Genomic DNA, 20326 nt, shown 5'->3' with positions numbered 1-20326 from the left:
TGTTTGTCTCCATTAGTCGAAGAAATTCACAGATAATTAAATGATGTCATCTTTCTATTAATGCTTCAAGTAAAAAAAATTGTTAACTCTAATCCTGTTTTTTTTCCAACTCATCTGTAGAACTGAAGTAAAGTTTTAGAAATTTCTTTTTGTCAAATTAAACATCTCTATTATTTTGAATGTCACCATAAATTCATCTAAACATTTAGCATTGGTTATGGTATTTACTATACAGCTGATAATACGAATATATACAATTAATAGAGCACAGAGTCGTAGTAAGATCAAATTATTGTAAATTAAGTAACACCTGTACCTAAAGTTCACCTGAATTGATTTTGGTAAACTCGCCTTTCATAATCGCACCTCAACCAACAGAGATTCTCTACTAAAAATGATTAATCTACTTATTAATGCTTAGATAATCAATAGAAAGATATACCTCCCAATTTAATGTGGCTAGCATATGCTTATATGTTTATATTTTAGAGATAACAACCTTTTAAAAATAATGCTCGACAAAATAATTTTACAGGCGAACCAATACCACGAAACCAATTTGTTAGCTAATACATAATTATTTATTATCACACATCAGGCAGCAAATTGCACGGCCACCTTACTTACTATTAGCCTGAGGAGACCACCTATTCAACTAAAATTGCAGGGAACTCAGATAAGAAGAAAATATTTGAATATGCCTCCGACACCCGCCCCTTTCCCAAACAAAGATTCGTAACTTAGAGGTCAATGGCCATAGATGCACAGTATCTTTCATTCGACACCTCTGTCGGTTTGTTTGTGATCATCTACATTATATCTTCCACAGCAAATGTTAAGTACAAATAATACCATGGAATAAAAGCTTTGGATAAAGTAAACGTGAATTTATTTTCTATATAGCAATCAGAATTATCTTCTTCATCCTGTCTCCCTCTTCCTCACCCTGCCCTCCTTATGTTTCTGGAAAAAGCAAAGAGCAGAGCCCTTTTGCGTCTCTGACTTAACACTTCCTTTCTCTCTCTCCTTGAAAACTTTTTGCCCCTACTCATTTCATAGCTATTCTATTCTTGCTGTGGAGGTCTCATTACAAATATAACTGCCTTAGGAAGACTTTTCCTGCAAAACTACTAAAAGACCTTCTAAATCTCTGTCAATGCCTTTTTCCTTTTTTTTTTTTTTTCACAGACCTCATTGCCATGTGCCCCTCTTGCTGTGTTCCTCTCCTTGTAATGAGAGCTTCCAGTCAGTCTAACTGACCCACTGCTGCAGCCCTGGGTCCTAACGGAGTCACTGGTATGTAGGGGACAGGCAATAAATCTAACTTTTATAAAATAAATATATTCAAACAGAATCAACTTTGATGAAGAAAAGTCATTTCCCTCTAGTTATGTGGTTGTCATGTTATTGAAGGCCTGTAACTGGAAGAAGTGAGGGAAACATATACTAAAATGAGAACTTGTAAAAGACTGTGAAGGCCGGGCGCGGTGGCTCATGCCTGTGATCCCAGCACTTTGGGAGGCCAAGGTGGGTGGATCACGAGGTCAAGAGTTTGAGATCAGCCTGGCCAACATGGTGAAATCCGGTCTCTACTAAAAATACAAAAAAAAAAAAAAAAAAAAAAAAAAAATTAGCTGGGCATGGTAGCACATGCCTATAATCCTAGCTACTCAGGAGGATGAGGCAGTAGAATTACCTGAACCTGGGAGGCAGAGGCTGCAGTGAACTGAGATCCTGCCACTGTCCTCTAGCCTGGACAACAGAGCGAGACTCAATCTCAGGAAAAAAAAAAAAAGAAAGAAAGAAAGAAAGAGAAAAGGCAACACAAGCTGAGCATAGTGGCTCAAACCTATAATCACAGCACTTTGGGGAGCCAAGATGGGCAGATCACCAGAGGTCAGGAGTTCGAGATCAGCCTGACCAACATAGAGAAACCCCCGTCTCTATCAAAAATACAAAAATTAGCCAAGTATGGTGGTGCATGCCTGTAATCCCAGCTACTCAGAAGGCCTGAACAGGAGAACTGCTTGAACCTAGGAAGCAGAAGCTGCAATGAGCCGAGATTGTGCCATTGCACTCAGCATGGGGAAACAAGAGTGAAACTCCGTCTCAAAAAATAAAAAATAAAAAAGACTGTGAAATGCCCAATTTTAGAGAGGGCATAGTGAAAACAGCCGGTATTATTTACTATTTCCTGGACTGTGAAAGCCCAGTGGTCTCTGTCTTTTCCAGAGAACTTTGATCAAAGAATCTTGAGTTTGGATTGAATAATTCCTGTCATCAGTAGTAGTCTTAATTTGCTAAACTTGGTAGAGGTCAAGTCTAAAGGCGAGCAAAAGAAATAAACAAACGAACAAAACTAAGGCAATGTATGAAGAAACTTTTGAATATTTTTAAAGCCTACAATTTGCCCCAAAGCCTTTATATTAAGTAATTACAGACAAGATTTTTGCTTTCCCATGTCTGTCCATGAACCTGTGAAGCTCCCTCTTGCTCCTCCAGCGCAAGGAAGTCAAATGTGGTCAAGTACGTTTAGGGAGCTTTATTAGCACAACGGTCTGAGGATATTTTCATAAAGGAAAATCATTTGACATTGTTTATGCAGGCACATTTTTTCCCATGAAATACAAATTGAGAAGTGATAAAGTATGCACAATAGAATAGAATATGTAATACATTTACATAGAGTGATAATAGATGCAAGACACTTACTGACTTATTAAAACTTGTTTGTTTTGGACAGTCAAAAATAGTGTTTAATTCAAAATATTCTTTGGGAATTTATGTGAAATGGTAAGTATATCATTTTTCTTGAATTTTAACATACAATTAGATATTTCACACACCTAAAACCTGCAAGTAAAGATGATGAAAGAGTAACACGACAAATCACAGCCCTTTTACTACTGGAGATCACTGTAAGAGAATCACTGAAGACTGTCAATGGCAAAAGCAATGTATGTGGTATAACTGTTTCCACCAAAGGGCTGATTAAATAATTGATTAAAGAATAAAAGAAAAATAAGTTCTGCAGAAGAATCATTTGCCTATGAGCTACTCTTTACAAGAGATAAATTTTACTTAAGGCAATGCATGCAAGCAGATAAGCATTACAGAACCTTGGATTCAATGCAATCACATTCAATTATACAATGTTGGCCGGACGTGGTGGCTCGTGCCTGTCATCCCAGCACTTTGGGAGGCTGAGGTGGGTAGATCACTTGAGGTCAGGGGTTTGAAACCAGCCTGGCCAACATGGTGAAACCCTGTCTCTACTAGAAATACAAAAATTAGCCGGGAGTGCTGGCACGCACCTGTAGTCCCAGCTACTTGGGAGGCTGAGGCAGGAGATTTGCTTGAACCCAGGAGGAGGATGTTGCAGTGAGCTGAGATTGCACCACTGCACTCCAGACTGGGTGACAAAGACTCCACCTCAAAACAAAACAAAACAAAAATATAGATAGATAGATATAGATACAGATACATACATACATACAATATAATCATAAATAGTGATTAATCCATGTGCAATTGAAGATTAAATGTTGAAATTTTATCAAGCAGAATTTTTCATGTGAAGAGAATGAGGCATATAATAAGTAATCGATCATTTGTTCCTGTCACTGAATCATTCGACGGCTGAACACAAGCACAGATTGTAAGTAATTTGAAAAGACTTCATTAGTGTGTGAAGCATTTTGAGAGTCTGCTGTTCTTTCATTGAAGCATCATCTTTGTTACTATTAAAATGGGCATTCACTGTGCTAGGCCCTTTCCTACATTATCTCTGATTCTTGCAAGGGCTACGCAATAGCTAGAGTTACTGCAATTTCCCAGAAGATACAGCTGAAGCAGCATCATACACGTTCACCATATTTCACAGACAAGAAGTAGAAATCAAATCTAAGTCTATCATTTTCCACAGTTTATTTTTCTTCTTTTATTCTGACCTGCCTTTTTAGTGATTTCCCCACCAAACATCAGATTCATTTATTGAACATGACTATAAACAAACTCTTATTGCTAATGCCTGACTTCTTTCTTAAAATAGAGGACTCAGAGTCCCATTTAGAACAAGACACTAAACCCAGGAAAGCAATTTATTCATAGCATGCTCTGAGTCATCACTTCTTCTTATAATAATGCTGCTGCTATTTTAAGCATTCGTCCCCTTCATATGTGAAAAGTTTCCATAAGCTAGTCATTTGAGTAAGACCCATTGTTAGAATGGCTAACAGTCTGGAAATACTGGTAATCTAGAGAATATCAGTGGGAAGGGAAGTGGAAAAAAAGCTTGTCCTAACTTTATTTTCCTGCCACTTACAGTACAGATACAGAGCTGGCTGCTAGTTCCATGGGAAAACAGGCATGCAAAGCTGACTACAAATAAGGGACTCAGGTTAACTAAAAATTCACTTTGAAACAACATCAAGCGTTCCTTGGATGCAGACCATTCAAACTGTAATGCATTCATAGTGTACAAATGGAAAGTAAAGTTGTGTTAATGATAATGAAAGGCTTACATGTTGGACAAAAAAGGTTAAAAATCCCCAGCACATTCTTTATTTGTTTCCTTATCAGCTCACTGTTTCCAGGTCCAGTTATTCATGCCCCAGAGAAAAATTTCTCTTTAAAGAAACTGAAGCAATTTTCACATATGAAGGTAAACTAAACACTGTGTTAACTATTTTACGTGAAATAAAAGTAGCTTTTTGCCACATAGGGAAAAAAAGACAAAACAAAAATCTCTGGGAAGTATAATTTATGTAGTTTACAACTTATTATACAGAACATGTTAAAAATTACAACAGTAATGCTTTGAAGGGAGTATATATTCATACTCTTCCTGTATCATAAATCACCTGGTACTTGCTATTTGACTCATGAATGTCCAGAGATAACCACAATTTTACCCTTTGCAAATTGTCTTGATGGAATCTCTGGTTAAGCAGTTGATCAAACCATCCCACCAAGTCCTATATCCATTTGGCATTATCCCTCTTAACTATGTAACTAGGCCCCCATAAGGCTTAGACTTCACTCCATGCTGCATGAAAGTACCTACCCAATTCTAGATCTGTCTTTTTCATTAGACTGTAGACTTCTTGAGGGGAGGAACTGCATCTGTTGTTTATACTCCTAGTATCTGGCAATAGTCATGTGGTATAATTGACGCATAGTAAGAATGTGCTCTAAATAAATTGAGAAGTCGTATTTGGAAGATACTGTGGTAATCCAAATGAGAAGAGGTTGGCCAAGTTAGTAATATTGAAAATGGAAAAGAGAGAACACCTTCTAGATTTGTGTAGAGAAAGTTATGAAAAGGCTAAATGGTAAAGTTAAAGACAAGTCAGAGGATAGAACTAAATTTGCATTTCTTTAGATAGATGAGATAGGAAGACAAAAGATGTGAGAGTAAAATAGAAAACAAGCTCAGTGTTGAACACACTTTTGAAATGTAGATATTAAGCAGTCTTAGAGATGATATATGTTTGAGTTGGACATAACGGAACAGAAATGCATTATCATTAGGCCAGTTGCCTGAATTAAAGATTGAATGAGATTGTCTAATCAAGCTCAGCACTTCTCCCTCAAACATATGAAATATATATATATATTTCATCTAACATATTAAACCATTCAGATAAGTACACAGGTTTTCACTCTGAGAATTTATTTAAAATCTTTTTCTTTAAATTGTACTTTAGGTTCTGGGGTACATGTGCAGATCATGCAGGATTGTTGCATAGGTACACTACATGGCAATATGGTTTGCTGCCTCCATGCCCCCATCACTTATATCTGGCATTTCTCCTGATGTCATCCCTCCCAGACCTCCCCACCCCCTGGCTCTCCCTCCCTTGCCCCCCTCAACAGACCTCAGTGTGTGATGCTCCCCTCCCTGTGTCCATGTGTTCTCATTGTTCAACACCCGCCTATGAGTGAGAACATTCGATGTTTGATTTTCTGTTCTTGTGTCAGTTTGCTGAGAATGATGGCTTCCAGGTTCATCCATGTCCCTACAAAGGACACAAACTCATCGTTTTTTATGGCTGCATAGTATTCCATGGTGTATATGTGCCACATTTTCCTTGTCTGTTCTATTGTCGATGGGCATTTGGGTTCCAGGTCTTTGCAATTGTAAACAGTGTCACTTTGAACATACGTGTGCAAATGTCTTTATAACAGAATGATTTATAATCCTTTGGGTATATACTCTGTAATAGGATAGCTGGGTGAATGGAATTTCTATTTCTAGGTCCTTGAGGAAGTGCCACACTGTCTTCCATAATGGTTGAACTAGTTTACACTCCCACAAACAGTGTAAAAGTGGGCAAAGGATACGAATAGACACTTCTCAAAAGAAGACATTTATGTAGCCAGCAAACATGAAAAAAAGCTCATAATCACTGGTCATTAGAGAAATGAAAATCAAAACCACATTAAGATACCACCTCACACCAGTTAGAATGATGATAATTAAAAAGTTAGAAAGCAACAGATGCTGGTGAGGATGCAGAGAAATAGGAATGCTTTTACACTGTTGGTAGGAGTGTAAATTAGTTAACCATTGTGGAACACAGTGTGGTAGTTCCTCAAGGATCTAGAACTAGAAATATCATTTGACCCAGCAATCCCATTACTGGGTATACACCCACAGGATTAGAAATCATTCTACTATAAAGACATATGCACGCAAATGTTTATTGCAGTACTATTTACAAGAGCAAAGACTTGGAATCAACCCAAAGGCCCATCAATGATAGACTGGATAAAGAAAATGTGGCACATATACACCATGAAATACTAAGCAGCCATAGAAAAGGGTGAGTTCATGTCCTTTGCAGGGACATGGATGAAACTGGAAACTATCATTCTCAGCAGACTAACACAGGAACAGAAAACAAAACACCACATATTCTCACTCATAAGTGGGAACTGAACAGTGAGAACACATGGGCCTGTTGAAGATTGGGGGCAAGGGGTGGGATAGCATTAGGACAAATACCTAATACAGGCAGGGTTTAAAACCTAAATGGCGGGTTGACAGCTGCAGCAAACCACCATGGCACATGCATACCTATGTAAAAAACCTGCATGTACTGCACATGTATCACAGAACTTAAGGTATAATAAAAAATTTAAAAAATCTAAAAAAACACTTGGAATCTGGGTTTTACCCAGATTTTCTCAATTTCATTTATATATTATTCCATTAGTTTTCTATTGTCAAACACACATCTGACCATTTCTTTCCTATGCCTCAAACACTAAAGGTATTCTCCTGCTCTTAGAATCACATCCAAATTTCTTAATTTGATCTTTTTTCCAAATCTGGCTCTTAGATGCCCACATACATGATGCCTCATCTCCTCTGCCCTCAAATTCCATGTCCTTCCTCACTTACAGATACCTGCCTGGATAATTTCACCTTTCTTGTCTCAATTTAAAGGAAACATCTGTGAAGACTGACGTATATGCCCTCCCATGTCTCTCAAGAGACAGCAGGCATTCAATGAAGATTTATTTACAAATTGAATGAGTGTTTTGTAGATGCCACTGTTGAGGCTTCTGCTTAACTAGGGACTCTGTAACTAGATATAATTAATTAATTCACATATACATATTTAAAACAATATAATGGATACAAGACTATGCTTTTAGCCATGTAAATTATTTAAGTACAGTTAATATTATACTTTGACATAATAATAAGAATACCCTTTTCTAACACTGAAAAGGCTACATATTGATAAGGATTGGAATTACAAAGAACAAGCTGAGCTGTACAGTAATGAACTTGTGAGGAAGTCACCCAGCAACAGTAAGGGAACTGAAGAATGCATCACCTCCTGATATGCTGCTAATGTAAATGTCAGTATATGAAACCGAATGCTATTTAATATGTCTTGTGCTCTGGCAAGCCAAGGGTAATAACTTGCTCTGGGAACTTCCAAGCACAGGTCATAAGCGATGAGAATTAGCTTGACATTCCCAGACATCTCTCTGTATCTAAACCCTTAGCATTCCAGTGTAATATAAAATCATGCTGACTCTCATTCCCTGACATAAGAGACGCAGCAAGTCTTTCCTTCATTCTCAATGTATTAACAACACATTATCTGCTTTATATGGAGCTCAATTAATGACCCAGAATAGAGTCCACCTCTTTCCTGGAATCTCTACTTTATCACAAGACCTTTGGTTTGCTTCTGTGGTAACTTCAAGGTTGGAGGACTCGATCAAGATGACGTGCACAAGGATAAAGCACGTTCAGCTAAAGGATAAACCCTTCTGAATCCAAATATTTAAAACCTGTGGGATATATAGTGTTAAGGATATTTTTCACATTCATATCACTTAGCAGAAAATAGATAGAAAATAACTAGATATTAACTATTTTAATAAAACAAAAAACATGCTTTGATTTGTATGTAACAATTATCTTTTTTGTAATATTTAAAAATAACTTCCAGGTTCATCTGATGAAAGGGTGCAAGTTTCTTGCGGAAAGCCCCAGCTCAGTGATTTGCCCAGGAATCTCCATTTATGCCTGCCCTCCTCCTTATGGCTGACAGAACTGTTAATAGCTCCTACTTTCATTCTCCGAGTGTCATAATCTGTGATGGATATTATAACCTTCTTCATTAATGGGTATAGATTCCTTTTAGCCTCTCCCAATTCTCAGATTCCCTTGAAGGTAGATGCTTCCGATGATATAATCAGAAAATAGGACAGTGACTACTATTCCTGAAGGCCTCTGGTGTTTCCTGAATATCAAGATTGGACCGATTAAACTCTCATTTCCTACTAAACTGTTTGCCCCAGATGGCATCGTAATCGTTCACTTAGACACTCCTGACTATTCACTCATTCCCAGTACATCCAGCAGAAGTAGACAGGAATGTCGGATAGGACATTGGTGTCATGATTTTCTCCCTTATTATGCACAGCCAACAGAACACCGACATAGCTAGCCTTAAAATAAACTCAGAATAGATTAATATACTCAGAATTATATTCATGTGAATTTTATTTTTCTCATTTGCTAATGTAAGATTCTTTCACATTCACGTAATAGAGTTTAGTGACAATTCTGGGAATTGCATTTTCTTTTTAAAATCAGACTTTGACTTTTCTAGTGAGTGTGATTTATTTATTTTTTGTTTTTTATTTTTTTTGATACAGAGTCTCGCTCCGTCACCAGGCACCAGGCTGGAGTGCAGTGGTGCGATCTCAGCTCACTGCAACCTCTGCCTCCCAGGTTCAAGCAATTCTCCTGCCTTAGTCTCCCAAGTAGCTGGGACTACAGGCTCACACCACCACGTCCAGCTAATTTTTGTATTTTTTTAGTAGAGACGGGGTTTCACCATGTTGGCCAGGATGGTCTTGATCTCTTAACTTCATGATCTGCCCTCCTCGGCCTCCCAAAGGTATAATTTGTTTCTGAGTTTATTTATAAAATTAATTTATTACTCATTTAACTATTTAATAATTCAGTTAGTTAATTTATCAAACTAATTTAACACTCAGGAGCCTATCTTGATTTGATGAGCATTTAAAAAAAAAATTTTTTTAGTAATAAGACTAGTGCACGGCAGTCTCATTTGAGAGTTTTCAAGAGTTACTGGCATTTAAAACTCCTTATTCACAAAGTATTCTTTTGTCATGATGCAAATGCAACACATTAGATAGCCAAATCTGACCGGCAAATAAGTGCTAATTTTACAATGTTAAAAATAAATATTGACAATCTTCAAGTAATGTGAGATGTTGTAGGACAATGCCAGCTGCTGAGTCATGAAGATTCTCAAGGTGAATGAGCACAGGGCAGCATCCTACCTGGACCCCACCATTAGATGTTCATCTTTCACAAATCAAGCACCCTGCTCTGTCTCCTACACTCCATCTTTCTTACACGTTTGTATAACTGTTTGATTTTGTTGGCATTTGCTTTAGAAAATCCGACACAATACTTAATTTCTAGATAAAATATTTGTGTTCTGGTAAAGGATTGCTCATGAATCCCTAAAATTAGTGAGAAGGAACAAATCAATTTATATTCAAGCCCTACGTTGATGAAGGGGAAAATGGAATGGTTCTAAAGAACCAACGTCCTCATGAGAAGGAAGAGAATGTCTTCCATGATGACAAGAGCCCCAAGTCACAAACTGTAGCAGTGACTGTAAGCAGATGAGCAGTTGAATGGGGGTCAGTTGAACTTTACGATTACTTCCAATTAAAAATAATGATGATAATGTGCAATGCTTTGGCTTTGTCATTTTTCCATCCATAGTCATCAAAGGTGGATTTTTATAGGTATGATTGGCTAAGTAGGCACCCTTTGTCATTCAATGTGCATCACTCCTAGAGATACATATTTAGAGCATAATCCTTATTAAGTAAAGTGTTTATACAAGTTATACTCCCTAGCTAGAAACTAAACTTAATTTTCACCATTCAATAATTCTAACATGTCAGCTATAATTCTTTAAAAAAAATAAAGAAATCTTTTTTTCCTTATTTTTATCTTGCAGAAGTTGAAGCAGATAAAGTATAAATATATTTTTTTAAAATTTCTTTTTAGGAAAGAAAATGTTCCTTCAGTTATAAAGTCATATCTTTAAGAAAAGGTAAAATGATGATAGCTAGCTAGTTACATGGATACATAGATTTACTTTCACATAGTTATAGTTTTGTGGTACTACAATTATTTTATTAAAAATTCAAACTTTTGTTAATTGAAGCATAATTTATCTTCCATTAACAAAAAAGAGGATCTTAAATTGACATGACGATTAAAATGCTGAAAAGAGTTATGAGGTATTTAAATTATTTCTGAATTAGAATGTTTGCAGCATATTTCTCAGAGCTGACCTGAACGCATTACCTTTGTTGCAGCATCAAAGCAGATAAATCCTGTGCTGAAGTCAATCGTGAGTCCCATTAGATGACTTTCTAGCACACATGCATAGGTCTTGCACTAGATAGAACAGAAAGTATTATTACTTTTTATGTTACTGATGCAATCTCAATATCAAGAACTATGTGACAGCTTCTCCAATAAGTACTTTATACAGTATCTAATTTAATATTAACAATAATTGTATAAAGAAGGGAGCATTATCAACATTTTAATGTTAATGAAACAGGTGCTGAGAGTATTGGGTTTTATTTAACTTGCCAAGGTGTATGCCCGGCCAAGGTTCCTATCCTGCTCCCCCAGCTTTGCCTTTACATGGTGCTATACTGTCTGTCTTTGCTATATTGACAATAAAGGTGGTAGATAAAAAGATTTAGGTGTAGGCAAGTTTATGTTAAGCTGTTATATAATGTAGCCAAGTATCACCGCATTTTCAGTAAACTAAAAAAAGAACTATTGTTAAATAGTAGTGTCTTGAATTCTCACAATATCAATTTCATGGATATTATTAAAAGAGATTCTCACACACACAAACACAGATTCAGTAACCAAGTTAAAAGAATGTATCTAAACTGTAAGAGTCTCTCTCTGTTCTTCCATATTGCACAAGCTATTCCTAAAGATATTTACCACTTTCCAATGTATTTGTTTAGAACTACAGATAATTCTTTAAAAATCAATAAGCAGTTACTTTTCACAATGAGATCAGATAATATAATAATTTTCTTTTATAAATACTTTGAAAAGACTAGTAAATATGGATATTGAAATACAAAGAAAACAGGATATAAAAATTTATAATAAAAATTTGAGGTTTATATGCAACACAATGTGTTTTTACATCTATAAGTTTGTTTTATTTGCATTTACTTTTAATTTGCAGCAGGATATTCCAGTCATGAAAAATCTTTATGATTTATGTATGAGATAAAAGAGAAAGAGAGACAGAGAGAGAGAGAGAAAAAGGAGGAGAATATTATCTGAGGCCAATTTTCAACACCTATCCTTATATTGTATTTGTTTTTATAATACTGTATATAAAACTACATTAATTGAATCCCATTCTGAATATAATCATGCCTTATTAGCATAGAAAAATTATATTAATGCAAAAATATTCTTTAGAGTTACTTTTTGTTAAAAAGCAGATTAAAGAACATAATGAGCCTCAAAAGTCCATTTTTGGGAGTAATTATATTTGTTTAATACACGAGCATTGTGCATGCTTACATCCACCCATTAGCACTTTATTAAAACTATTATCAACATTATGAAATGTTCAAGGCTATAAAATTTCCTCCTAATTTAAAAACAATGGTTTGCTAATTTCAAGTACTGTCATTTAAACAAGAAAATGTCAGGTGGAAACAAATTCGGTGCAGTGCATTCAAATTTTTCTATTAAGTTCAGCATCACAAATTAGATTTTCTCAATAATCATTAAATTGAAACAATAGATGTGATATAAATTGACATTCACTGAAGTTTCAATTTATATATAGTGTCAAGTTCTGTAATTTATAATATTAATAGCATATCACAAATATACATAGCAGGTTTAATATTAAAATATTTAATTTGTTGTTTAATTTGTTTCATTAAGAACAAATTATACAGAGAAAAATTAATAAATACATTATCCTTTTTAAGGAAGTTCAAATGAGAAACACTTTAAAAGTCAATTGATTGTTTTTTTTTTTTCCGCCTGTTTTACAATAGAACATATGTTCCTTCTTTATTTAATTTCCTACCAACTTTAGTGGAAGTGTTAAATTCAGAACATAGAAGAAAAACATGTAAGGTTCTTCATGTAAGTATATTCACATATTTGAATTTTAAAAATAACACTACGGAAGTGTTCAGCCATTGATTTCTTATACAATAAACAAAAGGGAGTTATAAAATATGTGGAGCAACTGAAAGCTAAAAAGGCATTAAATATTTTATTCTTCACTTCTGACACCTATCTTAAATTGCCATTGTGAATGGATAAGGAGATAGTGCAGTGTATTTTTTGATATAAGTTTACAGAATACAAGGCCCAGATTCAAAGATTTTATCTCTATCTGGTTTATAAATATCAGGAAACTTAAAAAAGTACTAAATTGGAACCAAAATGTTAAAATTACCATGTAGTTGTTTCCAAGTGAAATGAACTATTGTAGAGAAATGATAATTAAAAATATCAATTTAAATAACAAATTAAATTAAATTACATTCAATTAAATTATATTTTAATACTTTAAATGGTCTTGGATCTTAACTTGAAATAAAATCATATTTAATATGTTTTTGATGTTTCCATTTTTGATATTATATCTATTTTTTGAATTGAAGTTCTATGAGTTAAATTGTAGAAATTTTTTACCTATTTAAGACCTTTTAGATGCATGAAGATAAAAGCAGAGTTATTGAAAAGAGTCAAGGAAACAATTTTAAAAACTGTAATTGGAGTTTTCTCTCTGTCCTCTTCCCCTGATTGTAATGTCATACTGGTACAACTTGATGTGTTGACTACATATGTTTGTAGTCAGAAGATAGAAATCAGTTTAACATGTTGAAAAAACATGTATCCAACAATCCTGTCTTAGGCAAACACAGCAGTATAGTCAATGCCATATTTGTTTTCAAACTTAGGTGTCCATGTGTGTATTTAGATCCTTGCTTTATGGGTCCATTTGCATGTAGCAAGTGCATGATAACCTTTCCATTTGTCCACAGGTCTATTTGAGGTCAGTCACAGAACCAACTTTGGGAGACTGTTTCATTCAATAGTCTTGTGAATAATTGAGGCTGAGGGCTCTATAAAGTTTGATCTAGGTGTAACATCACATTTAAGAAACAAAGTTCGATAGATATCTGTTGAATACTCATGATGTGTAAAATGCATTGGACTTTGGTTGGCATATTAATAGGATAATTCCAAACAGCCAATAATTTAGCCAATAATTAAGCCAATTATTGGCTGAATATTTGCCAAATATTGGCCGAACAGCCAATAATTTAGCCAATAACAGTCAATAATTTAAGAGAATGATAAGCACATGTCACTCCAATACAACACAGACTGAGTGTGATCAATCCTTAAAAAAATAGACAAGTAGGTTACATCGTATTCAAAAGTGAGAAGAAGAGCATTTTTGAACAGGATAGTTGTAAGTGGAGTATTGGCAAGCATTGGGCAGGGTAAACTGGAAATCAGGAACGTGTTCCTGGAGGATATGACCTTTAGAAAAAAGTTTCAAAAACTCTTTGTGGCTTTAAATGACAGAGACAAAGGTAAGGCTTTCTAGAAGAAAGAGCATTGTGAGTAAATGAAGCCAACAGGCTGGAAATGAGGAGGTCATATTTGGAAAACAGGAGTGAGCTTGTCAACAATTAATTAAATCAGATTATTTTCTATATTAGATTTAAATCAGATCAATTTCTAATTAAAGTTACAAATATATTTTTGATTAGTAGTAGGAAATAGCCTGGAATGATCAAGTTGTGGAAAAATTAAAATTTTATTCAGAGCTGCATTACTAATCACTAAACAAAAATGGCTAATTATGGAATGTCTTTGAGGAGGTCAAGACTTCCAGAACTGCATTTTTATACTACTTTGGAATGAATTGTTATGCATTTGAGAGAGGCACAGATCCTGCGGTCCTACAGACTCTCACCTGTATCCGTTCTACTTCTAGAAAGGTTGCTGTCTGGAAGGCTCTTTCCCACTGGGCGAGGTCACGTTCCAGCTCCACTGAGAAGTACAGGTCCTCCCCAGACTCCGACTGCACGGTGAAGCAGTGTTTCCGCCGGTCCAGCAGGTCACTGTCCTGGTGAAAACCTGGAGTTACACAGGCTGGCACACACCACTTCACATTGCTAACCTGGCCATTCCTGACTGGAGCAAGGTGCGGAGGCCGCAGTTCAAAAGATTAACACTGTGGGACTTCACCAAGTCTTCATTAAAAATTATTCCAGGACTCCAGGCTTCAAAGCCAGTAACTAACACGTGAGATCTCGGTCTTTACACTGAAACATGTCCATAAAATAGAACTTAGGGTTTCTGACATTAACTCTTACTAACAGTATAACCACCAAAGAATTTAGCAAAGGAGACTTGGTTTATTACCGTACAAAGGGCTGACACACTATCTCCTCCCTTCCTTACATAACCGTCATGATGTTGAAATCAAATAATGCTTATGTACATGTTTGTAAATTTTAAGAACTTTATAAGTAAGCTAAAATATTCTTCTCCATGAGAAATGAATAAAGAAACGAGTCTAACTTGTCTACAGCCATATTGCTTAAAAAGATAACGCATATTTACCTTACTCGTGTAACTGCATTTTATTGTATCAAAAAGAAATCTTTGATGCTGGCAATTTCTTGGTCTTACCAGAAGTTTTCAGCTAAAGTGTTCACAAATTTATATGTATTCCAATTTAAGAGATGTTAACATGAGAAAAAGCAGTGAAGTAAATAATTTATGAAACAGAGTAACCCAATACAGCATGTCAGAGATAGCATTTTAAATACAGTCATGTGTCACATAAGGACGTTTGGGTTAATGATGAACTGCACATGCGATGGTGATCCTGTAAGGTTATAATGGAGCTGAAAACTTTCCATGCACTAGCAATGTCACAGCCACTGTAATGTCATAGAACAATGCATTACTCACGTGTGTGTGATCATGCTGGTGTAAACAGACCTGCTGTGCTGACAGTTGTATAAGGCTAGCACATACAATTACGATGTAGTGTACATAATAATAATGATAAGAAAGACTATGTTACTGGTTTATGTATTTACTGTATCAAACTTTTATTGACTTTTTAGTGTACTCCTTCTAATTATTAAAACTAAATAGTTAACTTTAAACACCTCAGGCAGGTCCTTCCGAAGGTATCCAGAAGGCATTGTTATCATAGGAGATGACAGCTCCATGCATGTTACTGTCCCTGAAGAACTTCCAGGGGGACAAGATGTGATGGTGGAAGAGGTGATATTGGACATCCTGACTCTCTCTGTGTAGGCCTAGGCTAATGTGTGTGTTTCTGTCTTAGTTTTTAACAAAAGTATTTAAAAAGCAAAAAGGAAAAAAAAAAGAAAATTATAAATTTAAGAGTAGAAAAAACACACAGAATAATAGAATAAGAATACGGAATAATTTCGTACAGCTGCACAACTAAGCTAAGCATTTTTACAAAAAGTCCAAAGTTCAAAAAATTCAGTTTGTAAAGTAAAAACTGTTATAGTAAGCTAAGGTTAATTTATTTATTTTATTTATTTATTTATTTATTTATTTTTTGAGACGGAGTTTCGCTCTTGATACCCAGGCTGGAGTGCAATGGCGCGATCTCGGCTCACCGCAATCTCCGCCTCCTGGGTTCAGGCAATTCTCCTGCCTCAGCCTCCCGAGTAGCTGGGATTACAGGCACGCGCCACCATGCCCAGCTAATTTTTTTTTGTATTAGTAGAGACGGGGTTTCACCATGTTGACCAGGATGGTCTCGATCTCTTGACCTCGTGATCCACCCGCCTCGGCCTCCCAAAGTGCTGGGATTACAGGCGTGAGCCACCGCGCCCGGCCAATTTATTACCAAAGAAAGAAAAATGCTTTTTGTAAATGTAGTGCAGCCCAAGTGTTCAGTACTCACAAAGTCTATAGTGCAGTACAGTAATGCCCTGGGCCTTCACATTCACTAACCACTCACTCACTGACTCAACCAGAGTAACTTCCATCCTGCAAGCTCCATTCATGGTAACTGCCCTGTACCTGTGAGCCACTTTTTAAAAATCTTTTAAACTGTATTTTTACTTTACTTTTTCTGTGTGTATTTAAACAACTACTTACCATTGTGTTACTTCTGCCTACAGTAGTCAGTACAGTTATATGCTATACAGGTGTGTAGCCTAGGAGCGAGAGCCATACTGTATAACATAGCTGCGCAGTAGGGTATGCTGTCTCAGCTTGTGTAAGCACATTCGTGGAATAGTGGGATCATCTAACGGAGACGCACTTCCTGGAATACACCTCCATTGTTAAATGACTCATGAAAGTATATATGCTGTATATACGCAGTGTCCTGCAAATTGTCACAGGGTTAATCCCTAGTATCTTTAATCATTTCTCATAAGGAAGGATATAAGTGTATAATTCAAAATGTTAGGTGGAATTCTCTGCTTTGGCAAGTGTTTTAAAAATAATATTTTTTTTATTTCCTGCTTGCATTCTTATAATCACTGGAAGAGAGTTAACGGAAGGCAGTTACTCCCAGGGTTGTAGAATTTAACTCTGACCCTTGCTGCCAGTAGATGCTCAGAAAGCTAAAAGGATGATAAACACTGTGCTTATTGATTTTCCTACTCTCTGAAGGGAGAAAAAATAAAGACATAATATTTTTGTGAGTACGGTCCAATGATAAACTGAGTATAAATACTTTTTAGCAATTTTGGGATTATAAAGTCTAGAGGGGCAACAGTGACACATAATAACCACACAAGTAAACATGCTTGTACAAATTATTATAAGTGCCGTTATGTAAAAAAAAAATAATAATAAGAGGCTGGGCATGATGGCTCACATCTGTAATCCCAGAACTTTGGGAGGCCAAGTCAGGTGAATCACCTGAGGTCAGGAGTTCCAGACCAGGCTGCCCAATATGATGAAACCCCGTTTCTACTAAAAATACAAAAATTAGCCAGTTGTGGTGGCACGTGTCCCAGCTATGTGAGAGGCTGAGGCAGGAGAATTGCTTTTACCTGGAATGGGGAGGTTGCATTGAGCCAGTATTGGGCCACTGCACTCCAGCCTGGGCAACAAGAGTGAAACTCCATCTCAAAATATATATAATAAGAAGAATGGGATATTATATCAGAATAGATTGAAAAGCCAGAGAAACATTCTCTAGGAAGTAAATTTTAAACAGTAGCCGAAAACAACTAGAAGATTAAAGATAAAGAGTAGATAAAGGGTGTTCTTTCCAGAGAGTGGATGGAGCTGGCTGGGGCCTGAAGTAAGAGCAAGTGGGGCATTCCAGAAATTCAAATAAAAGGTGGCAGAAACATTGAGAGCAGAAGCCAGGGAAGGACATGGGATGATAATCTGGTTATACGTTTTGGACTTGAACACAGTAAAAGCACAAGCTACTAGAGCAAAAATTTTATTACATCCTTTCTTTATACTGCAGGTATTTCAACATCTACATTAGCTTTTTAAATTGATAACACTGGAACAAAAACTATAAGTCAACATTGCAGTTTCCAGAATCTTTGCCAATTTTATGGTTTATTAAATTGGCCTTAGTCTTCCTCATAATAAAAAAGTTATCTAATGTCATTATTGGTCAGAACATTTTGGTATTTTTTTCCTTTTCATAAATTACATGTAGCAATAGGATCTTAAAATGGCCTTCATGTAAGATTTTCTATTCTCTTGGCAAAACTTTACTCATTTACTCTTTAAAAACTCAATTCAAGATTTGCTATTATATTACCCAACTGGTGACTCTCTCAGACAAAGTATCCTCTATTCAACTCTGCAAATATAGTTTCAGCATCTCTGATACTTGTTGTCATTTGATGTTGTTATTTATAAGATACTTCTCGTGAACTGACTGACACCACAAATGGCATGTGAGCATCCAGGTCTCGGTTTAGTGAGAAAGAGAAATATGTTAAAATAATGAGCATGTGACAGTGCTATGGGGTAACATGCTAAGGAAGCAGAATAAGGAGTGATAAATCATCCTGAGGGAAAGTAGGAGGGGTAAGTTGTATTGTAGGGAGAGGGCGTAGTACCATCAACACTTAAAGACAAGTGCAGAGCAATCAGGTGCAAGTCTGAAGAAGACCAGGTGATCCTGCTAAGAAATTCACAGAATGCACCTGCCAGGAAAAGCTATTGGAGGGTTTCATGTAAGAAGGAGGCAGTATGGACTCTAAGCTTTAGACGCTAAGAGTGGATGAGTGGGACAAGGAGAAACTGCATAAAAAGCAGATGACCCTTTATCAGAAATTTAGTGAAAAGTGACTATAGCTCAAACACTTTAAAGATCTACTGTCAAAATAATCATCTAAAATAATTGACACTGGATTTCTCATACTGGAGTTTCTACCTTTCCTGCCCATGACATTTCAAAAGAATGTGTTCCTTTGTGATTGCAGTCATTATCAAGTTATATGCAATCAATAATATGTATAACTAACTGAAAAACTACATAAGATACTCATAGAGACTGGCATTTACTAGAAGCATTAGTTGAATAATGAGTATTACACATGATCATCCACATAGGTATAAATAAGAATGTAGATATTCCTCTTTCTCACCCTCATTCTCTCACTCACACACATGCAGGAGCTACAAAAAGGTGATAAGAACACAAGCTCTAGCTTCAGAATTCTGTTTGAATTTGAATCTCCTCTCTTTTATTTATTAGTAGGTAATCCTTGGCAAGTTGATTACCATATGTATAGCTTCCTTTAGTCATCAATAAAGTGGAAATAATTAATTGACCTGATGATTAAATAATATACTATTTTTAATTTTTTGCTTAGTCTCTAATACATGGAAGTACTTAATTAATGTTGGGTATTTCTGTTGTCAGTGTTGATTCAATAAAATAAATATAGATAAACATATGTATCATTTCCCAATTTGCCTTCTATGGCTTGCTCTTCACAAGCATTTCTTTTTTTGTCAAAGTGTGACTGATGACCACGTAAAAGCAATAGCCTCCAGAATACATTTTTGCTAATTGGAAAGTATCATTTAATAATGGTAATGATAATAATAATAGCTAAACACATCAAGAACACATCTTTTGCATTTTTCTCAATTTTCTCACTTCTCCAGAAGTATCTTCTATTTTTTCAAAATTTCCAAGTTCTCTGAGCACTTTCTGTAGACTGATAACCATATGCTGTCCTTCACTGGACACCTCTCATATTTATAAGGCAATATTCCAAAGAAACAACAGTTGTTTTTTTCAAGATGGTTGACTGGTTTCATCCACTTAGAAGAATAACAATAGTGTGTAGACAATCGCACTTTGCACATATGAAAAAAAAAATCAAATCTTGGGATCCCAAACTCATTATATCAAAGGGCTAAGCTTAGGTGGTAGCAAGTCATGCAAAAAACTGCTTTTTTTTTTTCCATTCCCAAAAAGCTGTAATTAATGTTTACTTTATTTTATGTAAAATGCAGCTTTTCTGCACATTAATAAGAGCCTAACAAGAATGTGACCACATACCTCACTGCCTACTCAGACTTTTTTCTTTCTTCCTTTCCTTGCTTGCTTTTTCCCTGTTAAATATTGAAGTTCATAGAAACCTTTCTTTAAAAAGCACAGGGTACAGATCTCCTTGTGAGTTTTGTTTCTTTTTCCCAGGCATGTTCTCAAAC

At 35.7% G+C, this 20326-nt stretch overlaps 1 protein-coding gene across 3 annotated transcripts in view; it reads right to left on the bottom strand.

The window, feature by feature from the left end:
- The window catches only part of SNTG1 (syntrophin gamma 1), a 758808-nt gene that overhangs the window by 34812 nt on the left and 703670 nt on the right, over positions 1 to 20326 (bottom strand). For all 3 annotated transcript variants that reach the window (XM_064384170.1, XM_064384171.1, XM_064384172.1), the window contains 2 exons: positions 14589 to 14741; positions 10892 to 10984 (listed from right to left, as the gene is read on the bottom strand). In XM_064384170.1, coding sequence (XP_064240240.1) covers positions 10892 to 10984; positions 14589 to 14741 — 246 coding nt within the window. The remainder of the gene's footprint in view (positions 1 to 10891; positions 10985 to 14588; positions 14742 to 20326) is intronic.

This window comes from Aotus nancymaae, unplaced genomic scaffold, assembly GCF_030222135.1.
Source record: "Aotus nancymaae isolate 86718 unplaced genomic scaffold, 86718_ANA_hifiasm-v0.15.2.pri h1tg000036l, whole genome shotgun sequence".
In the NCBI taxonomy this organism is placed as follows: Eukaryota; Metazoa; Chordata; class Mammalia; order Primates; family Aotidae; genus Aotus; species Aotus nancymaae.
The sequence above is the reverse complement of the archived record's forward strand: the minus strand, read 5'-3'. Positions and strand labels throughout refer to the sequence as shown.